At 37.8% G+C, this 19,041-nt stretch overlaps 1 protein-coding gene across 1 annotated transcript in view; it reads left to right on the top strand.

Annotated features, from left to right (window-relative positions):
* The first annotated feature begins 1,066 nt into the window (after positions 1-1,066).
* Positions 1,067-19,041, top strand: part of LOC123936077 (phosphatidylinositol 3,4,5-trisphosphate-dependent Rac exchanger 2 protein-like) — a 41,422-nt gene continuing 23,447 nt past the window's right edge. Inside the window, exons 1-3 of the mRNA XM_045996849.1 lie at positions 1,067-1,113; positions 8,430-8,531; positions 11,928-12,089. Coding sequence (XP_045852805.1) covers positions 8,436-8,531; positions 11,928-12,089 — 258 coding nt within the window. The 5' untranslated portion in view covers positions 1,067-1,113; positions 8,430-8,435. The remainder of the gene's footprint in view (positions 1,114-8,429; positions 8,532-11,927; positions 12,090-19,041) is intronic.

Here is a 19,041-nt window from a genome sequence, read left to right as displayed (position 1 = left end):
AATATTTGATCAATACATTTTCTGTGTCTTCCTCTTATTGGAGTTGCTTTGGTAGATACTAATCCTAGCCACTGAGAGAAAAATCTAATGACAGAAGGATGCTTAGAGGTCATGATGGTGAAATTACTCCCTTTTTGAATGTACCCCCTTCTGTGGCAAATACGAAGGTTATTTATCTTGTTCCTACTTGATCTCTTTTAATGAAAGCTATAAACACTAGAAGATCTTTATGTTAATCCTGAATCTGCCTACCACTGCCCATTATGGATTGCCCTTGCAATGTCCACCCTGTGGTCTTAGTTTTGTGTTTTGGAGCTACACAGTGTTGTAAGTCCCATTACACTATGACAGCTGTCTGAAAGTAGCTACCATTTCCTTACTTTATTATACTAACAAATGATTCTACTTGAAATGATCTCTCATACTTTGTCACAGAGAGTCTCATATTTGGAGACTCTAAGTCCATCATTATCTTAGTCACTTGTTGCTGACTATTCTCTTGTTTGTCCGTGTCCCTCCTAAACACAGCTGTCCAGATTGGTGCATGTGAACTGCAGGGTATTAGGTCCCTCTATTCCTGCATGATCAGGCACATGCTTTTCCCTGTTCCTAAAATGCTTTCTTCCCTCACCCTGCCTGGGAATGATGCATTCATCTCTCTGAACCTTGCTCAGATACTACTTTTTTTTTTTTTTTTAAAGCTGTATCTGAACCGTCTCAGGAAAGCTAAGTACTCTCTTCTCTGTAATTTGCTACCATTTGGCTCATTAACTTAGTATTGCATACGTCATATTGGACTCTAGTTCGTATAACCTTTTTTCCTAGATTATTCTTCTTGAATCAGAGAAAATTGGTAAATGAAGTGTGCTTAGATACATACACAGAGTAGAGCTCCCAAAATATAGTAAACGCTTTGGACACATAAAATATGTTCACAAACATCACACAGGTTGATCTTTCCAAATAGGTATTACCATGACTCTAACTTATCCTTATTCAAATTCACAGAAAGACAAGTTTGGTATCTATGATGAATATTGTAGTAACCATGAGAAGGCACAGAAATTGCTTTTCGAACTTAACAAAATAAGAACAATCCGCACATTTCTTTTGGTAAGTATATATATGAGTGTTACCATACGCTGTGATTTGTTGCTAGGCTCTCTAAGGAACCAAGGACTAGCGTCAATGTGGTGCAAAAATTACTCATGGGACAATGCTTTAAATGTGTCCGGGCTAGGAGACTAAAGTCACAAAGGACTCTAATCGTAAGAAGGGAGAGTTGGCAGAAGCTCATGGATGGGAAAACACTGATAATGGCCTCTCCTGGCTGACTATGAATTGTTTGTGAGAACCTCAGATTCTTAGTGAGAGAAGACATTTATGCCAGAGTTCATCATCGCTTGTATATCCCTCAGCTCCCTAGGGTTTCATTTGCTTTTGCTAAGAGAGCTGTAAATGGGGTCATCACAGGAAGGAAGCGATTCGTGGGTATAGTAGAAAAGAAATTTCAAGATTGAACTTTCTCCTGCATAAGTTCCTTACTCACTTTCCACAGAAAGAATAAGAATATATGTTATTTTAAAGATTTTATTTATTTATTTGACAGACAGAGATCACAAGTAGGCAGAGAGGCAGGCAGAGAGAGAGGGAGAAGCAGGCTCCCTGCTAAGCAGAGAGCTGGATACGGGGCTTGATCCCAGAACCCTGGGATCATGACCTGAGCCGAAGGCAGAGGCTTTAACCCACTGAGCCACCCAGGTCCCAAGAATATATGTTTTATTTCTTTAGGATAGCACAGAGAAATGCATATTTTGGTAGTAATTTGGACAATTTAATTGCCCGTAAGGACCACATTGTAAGTGTACAATTCAATACTATTTAGCCAATTGTGGAGTGGAGGAACCATCCCCACTATCCAGTTATAGAGATTTCTAGCACCCTGAAAAGTCCCTCATGCCTGCTCATGGCTCATCTCTACAACCCCTGTAAACTCTAGGCTATCAATTGATTTACTTTCAATCTCTGTAGTTTGCCTTTTCTGGATAGTTCTTATAAATGGAATGGTTCAATGTAATATTTTACACCTGGTTTCTTCTACTGAGTAAATGTTTTGAGGTTCATCTCCATTGTAACATGTATCCATATGCCATTCATTTTTATTGCCGGATAGTATTCGTTGTATGGCTATACCATATTTTATTTATCCATTTGCTGGTGTATGGACTTTGGGTCAGCAAGCAAGTATGATTAATGATGGGCCTTGAAGATCTTTTCAGAGAGAGGTATTAGTATAGAAAAAGTCAGGAAATGTCCAGTTTGAACTGTTTTATCAACGATGGTGAGATGAACATTCATGTACAAGTCTTTGGATATTTTCATTCTCTTGGATGGATGCTAAGAGTGGAATTGCTAGGTCATAGTAAGTGTATATTTAAGAAACTGCCAAAATGACTGTGCCATATACACCAGCAATGTACGTTTGCAGTTTCTTTATATTTTTGCAAACACATGGTATTACCAGTTGCAATTATAGCTGGGTTAGTGGATGTGTAGTTTATCTCAAGATGATATTTATTTGCATTTCTCTCATGACCATTGATACCAGGCATGCTTTCAATGTTCTTATTAGACATTCATATATCCTGTTGGTGAAATGCTTATTCAAATCTTTTGTTCCATTTTTAAATTGAGATGTTTATCTTATATTGAGCTATAAGTGTTCTTTATTTTGGAACACATCTTCTGTATCTGACATATAATTTGTGAATATTTCCACTCAGTGTGGTTTGTTTAAAAATGTTATCTTTTGGACATCAGAATTCTTACATTTTGTTGAAGTAGGATTTATTAAATTTTTTCCATATGAACATATTTTCATTTTATTTAAGAAGTCTGTATTCAGGGGCGCCTGGGTGGCTCAGTGGTTTAAGCCGCTGCCTTCAGCTCAGGTCATGATCGCAGGGTCCTGGGATCGAGTCCCGCATCGGGCTCTCTGCTCGGCGGGGAGCCTGCTTCCCTCTCACTCTCTCTGCCTGCCTCTCTGCCTACTTGTATCTCTCTCTGTCAAATAAATAAATAAAATCTTTAAAAAAAAAAAAAGAATTCTGTATTCAGGTTTTATACTTACTTTGTTAATTTTTTCCCCAAGTATTTTGCTCTTTTTGATGCTGCTGTGATCGGAATGATTTTTTCTTTTCTTTTTTAAAATTTTTTATTTATTTCTTATTTTTTTTTATAAACATATAATGTATTTTTATCCCCAGGGGTACAGGTCTGTAAATCGCCAGGTTCATACACTTCACAGCACTCACCATAGCACATACCCTCCCCAATGTCCATAAGCCCACTCCCCCTCTCCCAAGCCCCCTCCCCCAGCAAACCTCAGGTTTTTTTTGTGAGATTAAGAGTCACTTATGGTTTGTCTCCCTCCCAATCCCATCTCGTTTCATTTATTCTTCTCCTATCTCCTAGCCCCCCATGTTGCATCTCCACGTCCTCATATCAGGGAGATCATATGATAGTTGTCTTTCTCTGATTGACTTATTTCACTAAGCGGAATGATCTTAATATCATTTTTTGGACTGTTCATTGCTACCATATAAGCATTTGACTTTTATTTATTTTTGTTTATTGTATATTCTTATATCATGTGCTTTAAATTCATGTATTAGTTCTAGGAGTTTTTTTGGTAGACTCTTTAGGACACTTTACATATCGAATGAAGTCATCTGAGAGTAGACAGTTATATTACTTCCTTTTCAATATAGATGTCTTTTTTCCCCCCTGGGTTTTGCACTGGTTAGAACCAGTTTACTATTGAATAGAAGTGATAAGAACAGACATGCCTGCCTTGTTTCTGATCTTGGGGGAAATCAATCAGTTTTTCATCATGAAGTGTGAAGTTTACTGTTGTCACAGATGTCCTCTTCCAGTTGAAGAAGTTCCACTATATTCATAGTTTGTCAAGAGTTTTTATTGGGACCTTTTTGCTTTTTCCGACGTAGGTGTTTAAAGCTATGATTTTGTCCTACACACTGCATTAGTTTTATTCCATAAAATTTTACATGTGTTTTCAGTTTCATTCAGTTATTGAAAAGGTCTCGTTTCCTTCGTAATATCTGTCTATTCTTTATTTAGAGTTTGTCTTGGAAGGCAGTTCTGCATGGGACTGTGTCCCTGCACATTTTCGGAGCGGAGGAACTGACTGCTTTTGTTCTGGCTGATCTTTAAAGGATGTTTATATCACGATATAAAGGATGTTTATATCAGAAGGTAGAGATATTCTCTTCCTCCTAAGTGGCGGGCAGTCACGCCTGCTGCCCTCATGAAAGATGCATGGTTCTTAGCTTCAGGTCTCCTTTCCTGGTATCCATGTGCATGGGCCACCTGGTCTTTCTTGTGTTGCGATTTGGGAACTGAGCCTTGGCAAACTGGCCCCAAAATAATGATACTCTGGCTACTGCTATTGCTTTCAGGGGAAAAAAAAAAGTCCTGTAGCTCTGGCCTAGGAGTTTTATGTGTTCTTCCAGCATCCAGAAATCTCTGGCCGGTTGACTTTTGAGCTTGTCAGTAGGGTAAAATCTTAGAATGATGAGTTTTAACATTCCGTTATTTTATTTCCCACGGTTGGAATTTTCCAGATTTCTTCCTGTAGTTGACTTTTTAAATTTAATTCTATTTTGGTCAGAGAACATAATTAAATCATTTAAATCTTTTTAAATTCATTAAGACATTTTTATGGTTTAGCATATGGTCTGTCCTGGAGTTTTTTGTTTTTTGTTTGTTTGTTTTTTTCCCCCTCTCTGTATGCTCCATGTGTGCTTAAAAACTATGCATATTCTGTAACTGTTGGGTGGAATGTTCTATAAATGTTAGGTCAGTTTTGTTCATAGTGTTGTTCTTCTCTTCTTTCTCTTTTCCTCTAGGTGTTCTGTCAGTGAGGGTAGGATATTGAAATCTATAGGTATAATTGTTAAATTGTCTGTCTTGCCTTTCAATTATGTCAGTTTTGTTTTATATGTTTTGGGGCTCTGTTGTTAAATATATATTCATTGAAAGTGCTTGTATTTGTATTTCTATTGATCATAAAATGTTTTTCTTTGTCCCTAGGGATATTTCTTAAAGTCTGTTTTGGCTGATATTATTATAGCCATGACACTTCTTGTACTGTTTGTGTATCTTTTTCCAGTATTTTCCTTACAAACTATTTAGGTCTTTGAATCTAAAACATGTCTCTAGGAGACAGTATATAGTTGGATCTTGCCTTTTTTTTTTATTTTACTTTATTTAAATTCAGTTAGCCAACTACAGTACATCATTATGGATCTTGATTTTTTTATCCAGCCTGATCATCTCTGACTTTTGATTGGACTGTTCCATTCATTGATCTTTAACTGAATTATTGGTATTGTTGTATTGACAGGTACCATTTTATTGTTTTTTCTGTATGTGTTTTTGTTGTTACCCCTCTGTTCCTCCCTTACCTTCCTTAGTGTACTGTTTTATTTCCTCTTTTGATTTTTTTGAACTATTTTTTTGGGGGGGTGATTGCTCTAAGAACATTATTCATCTTAATTTATCAAGTCTATTTCCTGAAGTTGGTTGTTGTTTTTTGTTTGTGTTGTTCTGTTTTGTCTTTTTGTAACTTTCCTGGACTTGATTTAAGAACCTGTGACTCTTGTATGTGCAACTGCTCTCTCTACTCAATTTTTTGTTTTTTAATTTAGCCTCTCTTTTTAGGGGTCACTCCAGTAACTGCTTAACTTAGTTCTGTCGGTGGTTTGTCAGAGGTGACCAAACATCGTTAATCATCTTGTCTATGGATCTATGTGTTACTTTAGGGGGGTGGGGGAGACATTCAGAGAGTAGGCAGTTTTCAAGTCAGATCTAGGTTTTTCTTTCCATGGGGACACCTCTTCCCCCTTGGGTCTTTTTTACAGATGCACAGCCTGATATCTGCTCCAAAGAGGGCTATAATCTCAGGCCAAGGGAATTGTGGGCATTCTCCATTTTTCTTATATAGTGTGCTAACTTTATTGACAACGCCCTCAGGAGTGAGATATTTACTTTCTGCAGCCCCACCTGAAAGCAGGTTTTCAGGGTCTATCACTATGTCAGGGCCCCTGTGATGCGGCCACTGCAGGAGAGCCACTGTGGAAGCACCATTTTGATAGGGCCACTGTGCAGGGCGAGCTGAGGAGGGCGGAAGCACGGGGAGGCAGGGGGAAGGTGGGAGAAGCTCTTGTGAGAATGCTATAGACTCCCACCTTTCTTACCAGAAATTTCCGCAGTTTTTCATGGAAAAAACACTTCTCTGTTTTTTTGTTTGACTTTAGTTGATTTCCAGAGCCCTGAAGTTGATATTTTCGACAGTTTTGCTGAGGTTACAGTTGTTTTTTTTAGGAAGAGGATTTACTAATCCCTTTTCTCTGCCACAGCCAGAAGAGGCTTCTATGCCACTAAAATTTTAGAGCTTTTTAGGAGGTGTTAAAACTTCATTGTCTTAGTGAATCCAGTCTGTTCTCAGCACAGTTGACTCTTTGATCCCCTTGATCTAGTTTATTGACTGAATTGTGTCAAGCCATGCCAGTCAAGTCCAAAGTGTGTTGGTTTTTAGATGATCCTGCAGCATAGTCTGGTAGGAAACCTGGCTTTTATAATACCTGCTCTGGTACTAAGTGATCTCTAATTACCTGAATGACTTTAAGAAATTGATTTTATCACTGGTGTCATTTTCCATCTCCATAAAATGGGGGATAATAACAGTCACCCTTGGGAAGACAGGTAAGAGTACAGATTTGGTGGTGGTATTATTTGGGTACTTGGGTATGCTGGCACAGTTTTCATCATCAGGGAGATCTGTGGGAGCTCATTTAGAAGATATTCTTTGTAGACGCATGGAGAGAGAGTTGGCTTTCTTAAGCCAGTCTAAAGTGACAACCCACCTCTGCTATTATGAAGACAGTTCATGATCTGTACAGTCCTCTTAGACAAGGAAATAACAGTGTGTTAAGCAGTCATGAATTTCTTAGGGTACCTCAACGCGGGGCTAGGGAAAGGGGTGGCTGTGTTTATAAGGGGCGCTAACGTATGTAAGGATGCTGAAACATCACTGAAAATACAGTGAGATGTACATAGTTGTGTTTCATACGGTTCCTCTGGGGACAACACCATGTGGGGTTGGAAAAAATATTTTGATAAACTGATTGCAATGGGGGGATGAAGCCCTCAAAGAGCATGCTTGAGTCAGGACACTTCTTTGCTCCCCTGTCTTCTAAAGTGTCTGGGTGAAGTTAAAGTCATGATGTTAGTTTTGCTGACTCAAATACACTTGGCTAAAGCCAAGTTGCTCACGACATTTGGGGCTGGGGGGCAGATACTGCTACCCCCAGTCTTTTCATTTTCATCCTTTCCTGCTCAGCTCTTGGTCTCTCTTCTCAGTGAATGTAGGACAGTAGTCTCATCCCTTGTAAAATGCTGGTATAAAGGTTGCTAAATTATCAGTATGATATCTGAGGAGCCCTTTTCTCCATTTATTACATATTTATCGACTACTTTCTTTTTTCCAGTCGCTCTGATAGGCATTGTAGGAAAAGGATTTGGCACAAGTTTCTAATCTTTTTCTTTTTTAAATTGATACTTAAATTATAAAATAAAGACCAGATGCTTCAGAGGATATAGGCTTTTTTTTTTTTAATCAGAGTTGATTTTCCTTCTATTTCATGTTATTCTTATTGCTGCTTTTGAGATTTCTCCGTTCATCTTGCCTCTCTGGTGATCATACCTGACCTCCTTCTCAGAGACTGACTGGCCATTGTCACTGGTCGGGTATTATAGCTAAAAGTGACTGAGCAATCACTTGGTTAAAACATGACAGTTTTACAGGCAGGAAAACTAGCATTCTGAAATCAACCCAAAGTTACATCACTAGTCAGTGGTGAGGATGTATAGAACCCGGTTGTCTTCAGGCCCTGCTCTTTACAACACAGCACAACACCACAATTCAGCTACAACACAACTCCTTTTATAAGCAGGATTGATCTGTGTATCTTTTTGTCTGTTATTTATTTATCCATCAGTCCATTCATCCACCCATCTGTCCATCCATCCATCCATCCACCTACCCATCATTTATTCCTCCATCTCTATCCTATTTCTTTTTCCTCAGACTTTAGAGGATAGTACATAAAAATTAATTTTAAAGGTATGTATTTAAAACTTATTTTGGTTTCTATAACTAACGTGATACGAAAATACTTCTCTTTGTCTTCTGTCAATGTTCTTTGTGATTTCACAGGCTCATCTCAGAGAAAGAAGGTATAAAGACAGGCTTTCAAAAGATTTTAGCAGAAAATTTTATGATAGAAGAAAATTTCATGGCTCCAGCTTTAAAAAATTGCGATTAATTATTTTTATTTCCACTGCAGAACTGCATGCTACTTGGAGGACGGAAGAATACAGATGTTCCCCTGGAAGGATATTTAGTAACACCAATACAAAGAATTTGCAAATACCCTCTCCTTTTGAAGGTATTTTATGTGTTTATTTCACTGTAGTATTTTCCTTGTATCTGCATATTTTGCTGCATATTTTGCTTTAAAATGTTTTTCTTTTAAATAATCTGATTTTCTAAAAAAAGGGCAGATTATACTTACTAGGGAAAATAGCTATTTCATCACATATATATGGATTAGGAAACAAATCTTTTAGGAAAAGAGACTTTTTAGTGCTCTTTGTAGAAAACTTATCCGTTTGAGTTTCATTTAGAGTAAATGCATTAGTTTCAAGATAGATCCCATTAAATACCTTATGACAAGTTTATATTGCATATTGTCTACAGGGTTCGTTATCTTAAGTAAATCCACTATTGTTGTATTTTTTGACTTCCCCTTACACTGGTCTCCTCTTGATGCTAATGAACTTAAAGTGAAAGTTACCTAATTTCACAGTTTGGTTTTTGAATCAGTATTCAGGGAATGTTGTGGGTCACATGGGACAATAAATGGTAGGATGTAGAACGACCGTGCTAAGCAAATACTGCCTGTGGATGCATTAATAGTCATAGGCCATTGTCTCATTACAATGACTAAAAGTGTTACTGTGAAATACACATTTTAATGTGCTAATTATGCTTGTACTGTAAGAATATGTGAATAGATTAGAATAGCAATTCTGGAAATGGTGCTTCTTGGAACTAGAACAGCAGTTTGGGTTGGCGGTTGAGCACAGGAACTCTGAGTTCAGATCCTAAGTATTCTGCTTACTATGACTGAACACATAACCTAACTTCTTTTTTTTTTTTTAAGATTTTATTTTTATTTATTTGACAGACAGAGATCACAAGTAGGCAGAGAGGCTGGCAGAGAGAGAGAGAGAGGGAAGCAGGCTCCCCGCTGAGCAGAGAGCCGGATGCGGGGCTGGATCCCAGGCCTCTGGGATCATGATCTGAGCCGAAGACAGAGGCTTTAACCCACTGAGCCACCCAGGTGCCCCCACATAATCTAACTTCTTAAAGCCTTGGGTTTTTATTAATGAAGCAGAAAAAATGATGATGAAATTGTAGCGTATGTCTGCAAGGATGTGTATAATGGATGTGTATGTCTGTGTATGTGTGTATATACATATATACATACACACATATGGAAAATGTATTACATAAAAATAGTAATTCAACTTTTATGCAAATCATTTAGCACAGTATGTACTCCGTATATGTTAGTTATTATGTACTCCGTATATGTTAGCTGCTATTATTCATATATATTTGATTCTGATTTATCTTAATAGATGAACTACTGCTTGCTCTCTAAATTTTTAAAATATTTCAATATGTTATGCACATATCAACTGGTGTTCTTATTGATTTACTTTTTGAGAAACAAATGTAAGGAATTTGAACTTAAAAAAAATTTTTTAACTACAACTTCCATGAGTTGCATAATTGGGTTTTTGTGTAAAATTTCTTTGAAAACAATTTCTCCTTATTAAAAAAACAAGTCAAAATTGCTTGCTTAAGCCACAGAGGGAAGCTAACATGGGGATCTTCAGTTTTGCAGACCTTTAATATGGTCTTCAGTTCAGTAAGATTGGGGCAAACGTGACTCCTGTCTTTCTGAGAGTCCTTTCAGACTCTTGACTTGGTGACTCAGATCACGTCAGCTATTCCTGGCCCTGATTTTGGAATCCCAGGCATTTGTTTGTTGTAAGAGTCAGAAGGGATAGTGCTATTAAGAGAAGGATATCATGCTAAGTAGTTGTTCTAAATCACTTCTGGATGGGGATGACCACCAGATAGGGTTGGCTGATCTGACCTCTCCAAAGATAGAACAATGGACACATCCTTGCTTAGGAAGAAAAAGATCAACTCAGAGCTCCTTCGAGAAGTGGAAAGATGACATCTTTCCCCTTCTTTGGATGATTATCTTCACAAAGAAACATGAAGAAACTATTTATTTGTGTAGTAGATATGTTGGTGTTGATAATTTTGTTGTTGTTGTACCATTGTGCCTATAGTCTCTTTGATTTTGGTTGGTTTTATTTATTCGGAGAAAAGCATTAGGGGTTAGGCTGTGTGTTATACAATCTATCGGTCATCTTTGTGGAACTTGAAATTATTGGCATGGCCAACCAGTACAATGTTGATTAAAAGTAACTGACAAACGATTAGTACTACTCATTTTTCTTGCTGTTTCACATTGTCTACATTCATGTCTCAACTTCACAGATACGCACTGGCACAATTCCATAGGACCTCAAATCACAGTCTGCAGACTGACTTGACCACTTCACATAATTTACAAATACTTCTGCACTTTAGAATTTTTAGAGAAGCCAGCATATCTCTTTTATGGATTTGTGATCCAACATAAGTTTTTAAATCTTGTCTTGGGAGTGATGTAATGTGCACTCTTCTGGTGCTAGCCCTGCAGAACGGAATGTGAACATACTGAATGCAGGGTCAAAGTTTATGGCAGAAGTTTCAACAGCAACAGACCTCAAGAGAGTATAACAACTGCATAGTTTCCCATTGGATGTTAAGAATGAAGAAACTTATTTTAAAGACTTGCCCCAGGATTTCTGTAATTGTGTTAGTTAATGTGATGATGGCAACTGTAGTAAAGAGACAAATGACTAATGAAAAAGCAATGTGGTCACAACTGTCTAGACAGTGGGTGAAGATGTTTAATTTCGTGCTTCTAAACAAAACCTTTTAATATATTTAAAAGATTAAAGATCACGCTTGCTCTGATATCCTGAATGGACAAAACCATAAAATGCCAAAAAAAAAAAAAAAACCCAAATCAAAACAACAACAAAAAAAGCTTTGGAGAGGCCTATGGCAATTCATTCACTGTAGAAAGTGAAACTGAGTTATTGGTGTAAATAGCATAAATTGCTCCGTTAGTGATGGAGTATCATGGAACTTGTAAGTTACTTATTTTGCTAGAGTATAAGACATCATTTAAAAATTTTGCTTTACTCATGGCATGTTTTTGTAGTTTCTCAAAAGTGTTTTAGGAAATAAGGCATTGAAATTATTTTTGAAATTATGGGACATATTTATTTAAAGACTTACTGTTCCGCTAAGACTCTAGGAAGACATACAGAGTTCTATTTCTGTTGGAGCAGAGGTCAATCTTATAAACAAATTACATGCTGCAGGTGAGATATTTGACAATTCAAAAGGAGAAATCTAATTTAGTTTTTAAAACAAAATAATTTTAAGGCCAAAAAATTAAAGGAGCTGCAAAATGTGTGTCAGGGTAACGTACATTCATTGATCTGAATTTCAGTGGAGTTTGTGATGTCCCTTCTGAAGGTGGCTCTCACGATCTCTGCAGTTCTCATTTCCTGGTCATTCTGAACCTGCTATACCAGAAAGCTGAAGATCAAAGGGCGATTAGGTTTTTTTTGTGTATAAACAGGAGTTGCTGAAGCGGACTCCAAGGAAACACAGTGTCTACGCAGCAGTAATGGAAGCCCTCCAAGCCATGAAAGCTGTCTACCCCAACATAAACGAGGCCAAGAGGCAGATGGAGAAGTTAGAAGTTTTAGAGGAATGGCAGTCTCACATTGAAGGCTGGGAGGTACATTTACTCTACTCAACAGTGGAGCTTAAAATAGTTGTGTTATGTCTTATGCTGCATGTAGAATTGTTGACAGTGGATGGAGCCATAAATGGTCATTTTCCCAGATAATGCCAGAGGGCTATAACCATTTCTGCAAAGTGCTGTCATTATTATTTTTAAATCTCTTTAGAGTGGCAAGTTAATTGACTTAACGTCAACCTGAAAGCTTTGTCATAGAGCCTTCTAATGTTGTGTGGGTTATAAGCTTTGGTATTTCAGTATTTGTGCATCTTGATTATCCTTTTCCCTGCCTACCTTTGATCAATAAGTACATAGCCTGAAACCTGGAGAGAGTAAGGAAGGGGAGTAACGCCCCGTATGTGTTCTATGATACTGTTATTTTCAGATTCTAAATTAGGTGTTTGATGATGAATTTCATGTTAAGATCACTTAATCTCTTAAACTGCATTTCTTTGCAATTATTTCATCATTTCTAAGTGAAGAAACTGTCTTATGATGTGATTTTCAAGGTCCATTCAAGATGAAAAGTCTTACGGATTTAGGACTCATTAAAGAAAGATTTTTTTAAATGATAAAAGAAGCAAACAAAGAATGATATTCAGACTCTGTTATATGTTTTCATCCATGGTAACTTTGAATCCTTGTTATTTCATGGGGTTGGAGCCCTGTGTTATTTTAGTGCTATATAAAGCATAAACTGAAATTTTGTCTTTAAATTGACTTAATTGAGATGAGATGAGCTTTCAACCGGGATCATTTAGTTTTATAAAGTAAAGAAATTAAGACATTTTTTAAAGGGATAGAGAAGATTTAAAATGTTTCCAACCAAATAATGTTTTCACACAAATTCGATAGAATTGCTTTGTATCTTTAGGACCTTATAATTGACTGATTTGTTTCATATCTTCAATATGTTGGTTTCCATTTAGATCTAAAATTAAATCCATTCAAAAATTATATCCATTCAGATTTGCAAAGAAACCTCAAACGTTGACCTCTGGGAATTCACCAGTTTATCCACCCTTCACCATGAAATTTTCAAATCCAGCTAGGATGGAAGTTTTCTCTTCATCTATATTCTTTCATTTCAAGTGTCCAGGGGGACCTCCCATTTCAGCATGAATGCTAATTATTTCAGTCAGTTAAAATGGTTGTGTGTTTTGCAGTTGATTCATGATGATAATTCCTTTCTTGGGGAGCGCTTGGCCTGCTGGGTTGAGGAAAATGGACTGAAGTTTGCTTTTGTCGTTCTGTTGTCACGCGAGCATTGGAAGAAAAACTGAACATGCTTTAAACTGCAGGGTTTCTCATTGATATTTGCCAGGCCTTTTCCCAAAACAAAACCTCACAGGTTCTTCTCGGTACTCTAGGGGAATGGAATCTGTCATAATTTTGTTCCTCCTCATGTATATTCTAAAAAAAAAATGTATCTACTGCAGAATTAAGAGATTCTTTAAAAAGTTGATATTTCTTGCTCTGGGCATGGCAGTTACTCAGAGGAAGAATGTGTGTGGATCATGTTCCGTTACTTACAGTCCCTAACAGGGGGTGCCTCAATCTCACCAGCGCTCTCTGTTTACAACAAACAGTTGAAGTGCAAGAGGAAAATGCAGCATCGGGACAGAGGAAACTGGCTGCAGGAAATCAGATATTACTACAGTCCCAGCAGGCACAGAGGAGATCATATGAGTTCAGGTCCCAAAAAAGGGCAGTGACGCAGATTCTATTGGAGTAGGATTTGAATATAATTGCATAAGACACAGCCAGGCTACTTTGGGGGGTTTTGGGACATTGAGGGAACGGAGCTTGGAGGAATGCCCAGCTAACTGGTTGGCAACTTTTGATAAGAACATGATTCCTCATCTCAGTCCACCAGCTTGGAGAGAGGGGGAAAGCTCTTACAATACTCACACCTGGTCTGTTCCTGGAAGCTTTGGAGAAACTGCTGATAGGACTCCCGATTTGTCCAGGAGAGAGGGGTAGTCTTACAGGATGAATGCAGGCCCTGGGAGGGAAGGAGGATAGTTACAGAGCTTTCTCTGAATTGCAAACAAAGATTACTGCTCAGCTTGCAGAGAGCTTTGTGTATGTTTAGAGTAGCTCTCGTGGGATTAGGACACCGCCAAGGGCAGATGTCAGGTGGCAGGCTGGCCAAGAATGGAGAGTTCCTTAAAAAGCCTTTGAGGTGAGAAGTCTTGAGCTAAGAAGGCTGGGAAACAACTCCCTGTCTAGTTCCTTCCCCAAGCTCCTGCAGACCCTTGAGGACCACCTGAGGGATGACACCCTCGCTCCAGTAACTATAAAATTTCTTGAATGGGATCTGAATTTGATACAGCATGAATTAGCATTGTTTTCACCTTAGGTGGATTATTTATTTCATGTAAGTCACTTAATTATCCAGTCTTATTTTCTCATTAATCAAATGAAGGCTTTTTATAGTAAAATCTGTCTGGTATCTTGCCTGTCTAATATTTTGTGCTATAAATTATCGTTACATTCCTTTATGTTGAATTTAGGTAAACAAGTGATTGAAATCTATGGTCCCAAATTAGATAACACAGAGGTGAAACATGATTTTCTGTAGTCCGGACTCTAACCCTTACTTTGGGGATGATATATCAGACCTCTCCCACATAGTATGTGGATTATTATAGGAGTCAAACGAAATAAGTGGAAGTGCTTTGAATACTGTAAAATCCTATGCAAATGAGAAGTATTTTAAAGCTCTGGTTCAATGGTAGGATTTTTACCGTTGAGAAATTCCTATTTGTCTAATACAAGCTCCTGACTACTGAGGGTATTATATCACTTCACTTAAGGTTAGATACCTCCAAGTCACAGAAACTAAAAGAAAAATTAATTTTAAAAGATATGGAGTAGCTCACAGAATCAGTAGAAAAGCTACACTCTCAAGGGTGTCTAGGCAGCCAAAACTGGTAGGTAGGTTCATCAGTGCCCTGAGTAAAATGGATAGACTCTAATAATGTTTTCTACCATTTTATTACATCACTCAAGATTCAAGATCAAAATCTAAGATTCCTGTAGTCTTGCCTAGGGGAGGACAGAGGTCCTTGTTGGCCAGTCAGCCACTTCCCTTTTGAGGAAAGGCTGATCTTCCATTGTATGCAATCTTGGTGAGCCCTTAACCGTTGGCTGAGGTTTTATAATCCCCATTACACAGATTTAAAAAGTGAGGGCCCATATGATTTACCCCAAGTGCTTATAGCTAATGGATGGCAGAGTTTAAACCTATATTCCTTGTCACCGTGTAATATTGTATCTACTCAGAAAAAAAATTAAGCTAATTCTTTAGATTACGTTGATTGCTTGCCATTTAGAAGTAAATTTACTATAGAAATTAGGTGTTTGTCATCATTTACATAGTGACTGCCATTACAGAAGATCTGTAGTTTAATTGCTCAGATTTGAAGTTCTGCCTTTTATTAGTCTAATTTATGATATCTCAGTTTTATGTCTTCTCCAACATTCAGAGCATTGCACAGGATATTCTACCAAAGGTAATTGTAGGGCAGTGATCAGTGTGCTTGGAAAGGAAGTTCATTAGTTGTTTAATCAGAGTCACTGATTCATTTCATAGAGCAGGACCAGTCGCCGTCTTGGTCTGCTTTTTGGCTGATTGATAGTATTGTAATGGTAACTCTAATCTTTGGAGTCCTAATGAACTCTGTCAACAAGGGAGTATCAAAAAGCATTATATCACTTGGTAATTCAGCTTTATATCCGTGATAGCCCTGTTTGGAATAGACCTCTCAAATCTGAAAACAATCATATTCAAAGATAAGAGGGAGAATTATTAACATATGAAGGTGCTGGAAAAAATGAGATCAAAATAGTTACTGCATTTTATGAAATAGAAACAGAATAGAAATTTGACACCTCTTGGCTTTCTGCGTGGAGAAATATAATGGCACAAAACCGTTTTAACATCCATTTCCTGCTTTTTATATATGATTGTGTCTGACAGTATATTGACTTCAAGTCATGTTCTCTTACTTTATGAGTATGAGTCTAACAGAGGTTGTGATGAGAATTTTTTTTTCTTTCTACAAGGTGATTTGGTAGATACAAATTTGTCTACTGCCTTGAGACAGAATTGATTTATAGATGGCTCTTGTTACTTAAGGACAGGTGGTTTGGGAAGAAGGCCATTGAAAGTCAATCTATGTAGAAAGGGAGCAGAATTTCCTGAGTGGGAGGGGGGAAGGTTGATTGGGACTTCATTTCGATAAAACGAACATTTATGTTATTAGTTTTATCTAATAGATGACAGAATCTAGGTTAAAACATCAGTTAATAAATTGAATCTCAAAAAGAGTGAACCAAATGCTGAATATTGCTGTGGGACATACATTTTATGACAGTCTATGATAAAATGATGTGATATGCTTCATTTCATGTTTAACTTTTCTAGTAGATTTAAAAGGTTTTTTGAAAGAATATTCAAATGCTTCATTCATTTTCTCGAGACACTCCTTTGATACTGAAATCATTCTCTTATGAGACGCTCACCTAGTTGTCATTCTTGTCAATTTTCTTTTCTTCCACAGTGAGTGGGTCTAGCTCTTGTTAGATCTTCATCTGTCAGTGCTTTGTATATGATTGGGGGAAGTTTCAGGGCCTCCTGTCATCCTCCTCCTTTGCCAAGATTATGCCTTCTCTCTGCAGTCTGCATTTTTCCAGTATTGACATTCAACATTGAGTTGACAAGATGAATGGGGTAGACTCTGGTGTTAAGCAGGGAGCGCTGACAGTGGGGTCAGATAATTAGTGACTAGTTTCCTATTATAGTGATTTTTTGCCTCCTCATAGCTGCAAAGAATCAGTAATGAACCCTTCCATAACATATTAAGAGAACTTAACATAAAAAGATTTACCTTTCAAATAATCCAGATGTGGTTTAGCAATAGTATTTTCATTGGGTCTTTTTCAGAGGTGGGGCTTTGTTCTATTGTTGCAGTGCTTCATAAATCATTTTAATGTTTGAAGACACACTGGAAATTAGAAAAGGGGCCATAAAATAAATCCACACGCTCCTGTCTTTTCTGGGTGTTGTCATTTTCTGAAAGCATACTTTGTCACCTAACTTGTGTCCACCTATGGAAATTCATCATATTCCACATTAAATTAAATTACATTAAATTCTGTAATGGCACTTCGAATTTACTAGTCTTTCATGTATGCTGACTATATAATTCACACCTGACTATACCTCCAATTCATAGAATCAAAATTATTCAGCTTCTTAACAAATTAGATTCTGAATTGTCACCATTTTCTGGCTGGATCTTGACCATGAGACACCCACAGTGGGAAGAGGAGCCATTGGTGAGGAGGGTTGCCAATATGGACTGCCACTGGGTCCTGGCTTTAGTGACTGAAGTCATGGGAGGGTTGCCAATATGGACTGCCACTGGGTCCTGGCTTTAGTGACTGAAGTCATGGTTTGCTCCATCCATTTCAGACTGATCTTTTCACCCTATCAGAAGGTGATACTGAAATGGTGTACTTTGTATGTCTGACAAAGAAAACCCCTAACGAGTGATTGAAACCTGAAACCATGATATGGAGTGAACTATATAGTTAATGATAAACAAATAATCATACACACACAGCTATCTCTAAGAGTGTTAATTCAGGCCAGCTCTCATTTTGTTGCTACTCTGTTACTGCAGTGATCACACTGCATTTAATTCTATGCTTTCATATCTGTTTCTTCCACTAGAATCTGGAACAGGGGTCAAGTCCCAAGCCTTTGCACCTGCTGGGACCAAGGTGAAGGAGGAGGGATGAGATAGGTTTCCACAGACTGGACTAGAAAGAGAAGCTTTTGGAAGGAGAGGCACTGGATGAGTAGATTCCCACCCATGGTGCAGTTATTAATGGGTGGTTACTTCTCCCCTTGAACGGCCACTCAGCCTCCCTTTCCTGATTTAATAAAAGTGGTCAGGATTAGAACCATCCATGGAACGTCCTTGCTGGGGCTTTGTTGTATTTAGTTATATATATATATATATATATATATATACTTCATCACAGGTGTGATTTTACATGATAAATGTTGCTTCTTAAAGGGAAATGCATGTTAAAAAGGATAAATCATCTAGATGAAAAAAGTACATTATTTTGGTTATTTTTTAAGGGATTGCTGAGACAGCAAAAGTCTGAATCATATGGGTAAACACATTATTTAAAAATATCTGTACTGGGGCGCCTAGGTGGCTCAGTGGGTTAAAGCCTCTGCCTTCGGCTCAGGTCATGGTCTCAGGGTTGTGGGATCGAGCCCCACACCGGGCTCTGCTCAGCAGGGAGCCTGCTTCCCCCCTCTCTCTCTGCTTGCCTCTCTGCCAGCTTGTGATCTCTCTCTGTCTGTGTCAAATAAATAAGTAAAATCTTTAAAAAAAATCTGTATTCAATATGTACATATACATATTACATTATGGGCAATAGCTTTCGGATAGTCCAAAATTAATGATTTATAAAAGCCCTCTTATTTTTTTTTAATACTTTATTTATTTGACAGAGAGAAATCACAACTAGGCAGGCAGAGAGAGAGGAGGAAGCAGGCTCCCTGCTGAGCAAAGAGCCTGATGCGGCGCTCGATCCCAGGACCCTGGGATCATGACCTGAGCCGAAGGCAGAGGCTTTAACCCACTGAGCCACCCAGGCGCCCCCCTCTTACTTTTTAAAATAATTCTTTATACCTTGCCTTCAAATGTTCGTTTATGACTCTATGATATATCACTGTACTGTTAAAATAGCTTATTTTAATGGGCAATATTTTTTTTCACAGGCACATGAAATTCCATCTTTGTAAAAGTATTTCTATAGGGTTTTTCCCATAGTGAAATAATCTGCCGCCTTCAACATCTACTTGGTGACCCATGAAAGACTGTACAAAACTGATCTAACCAAACATCTTTCCCTTTCT

Source organism: Meles meles, unplaced genomic scaffold (assembly GCF_922984935.1).
Source record: "Meles meles unplaced genomic scaffold, mMelMel3.1 paternal haplotype, whole genome shotgun sequence".
In the NCBI taxonomy this organism is placed as follows: Eukaryota; Metazoa; Chordata; class Mammalia; order Carnivora; family Mustelidae; genus Meles; species Meles meles.
This window is presented reverse-complemented; position numbering and strand designations above follow the sequence as displayed.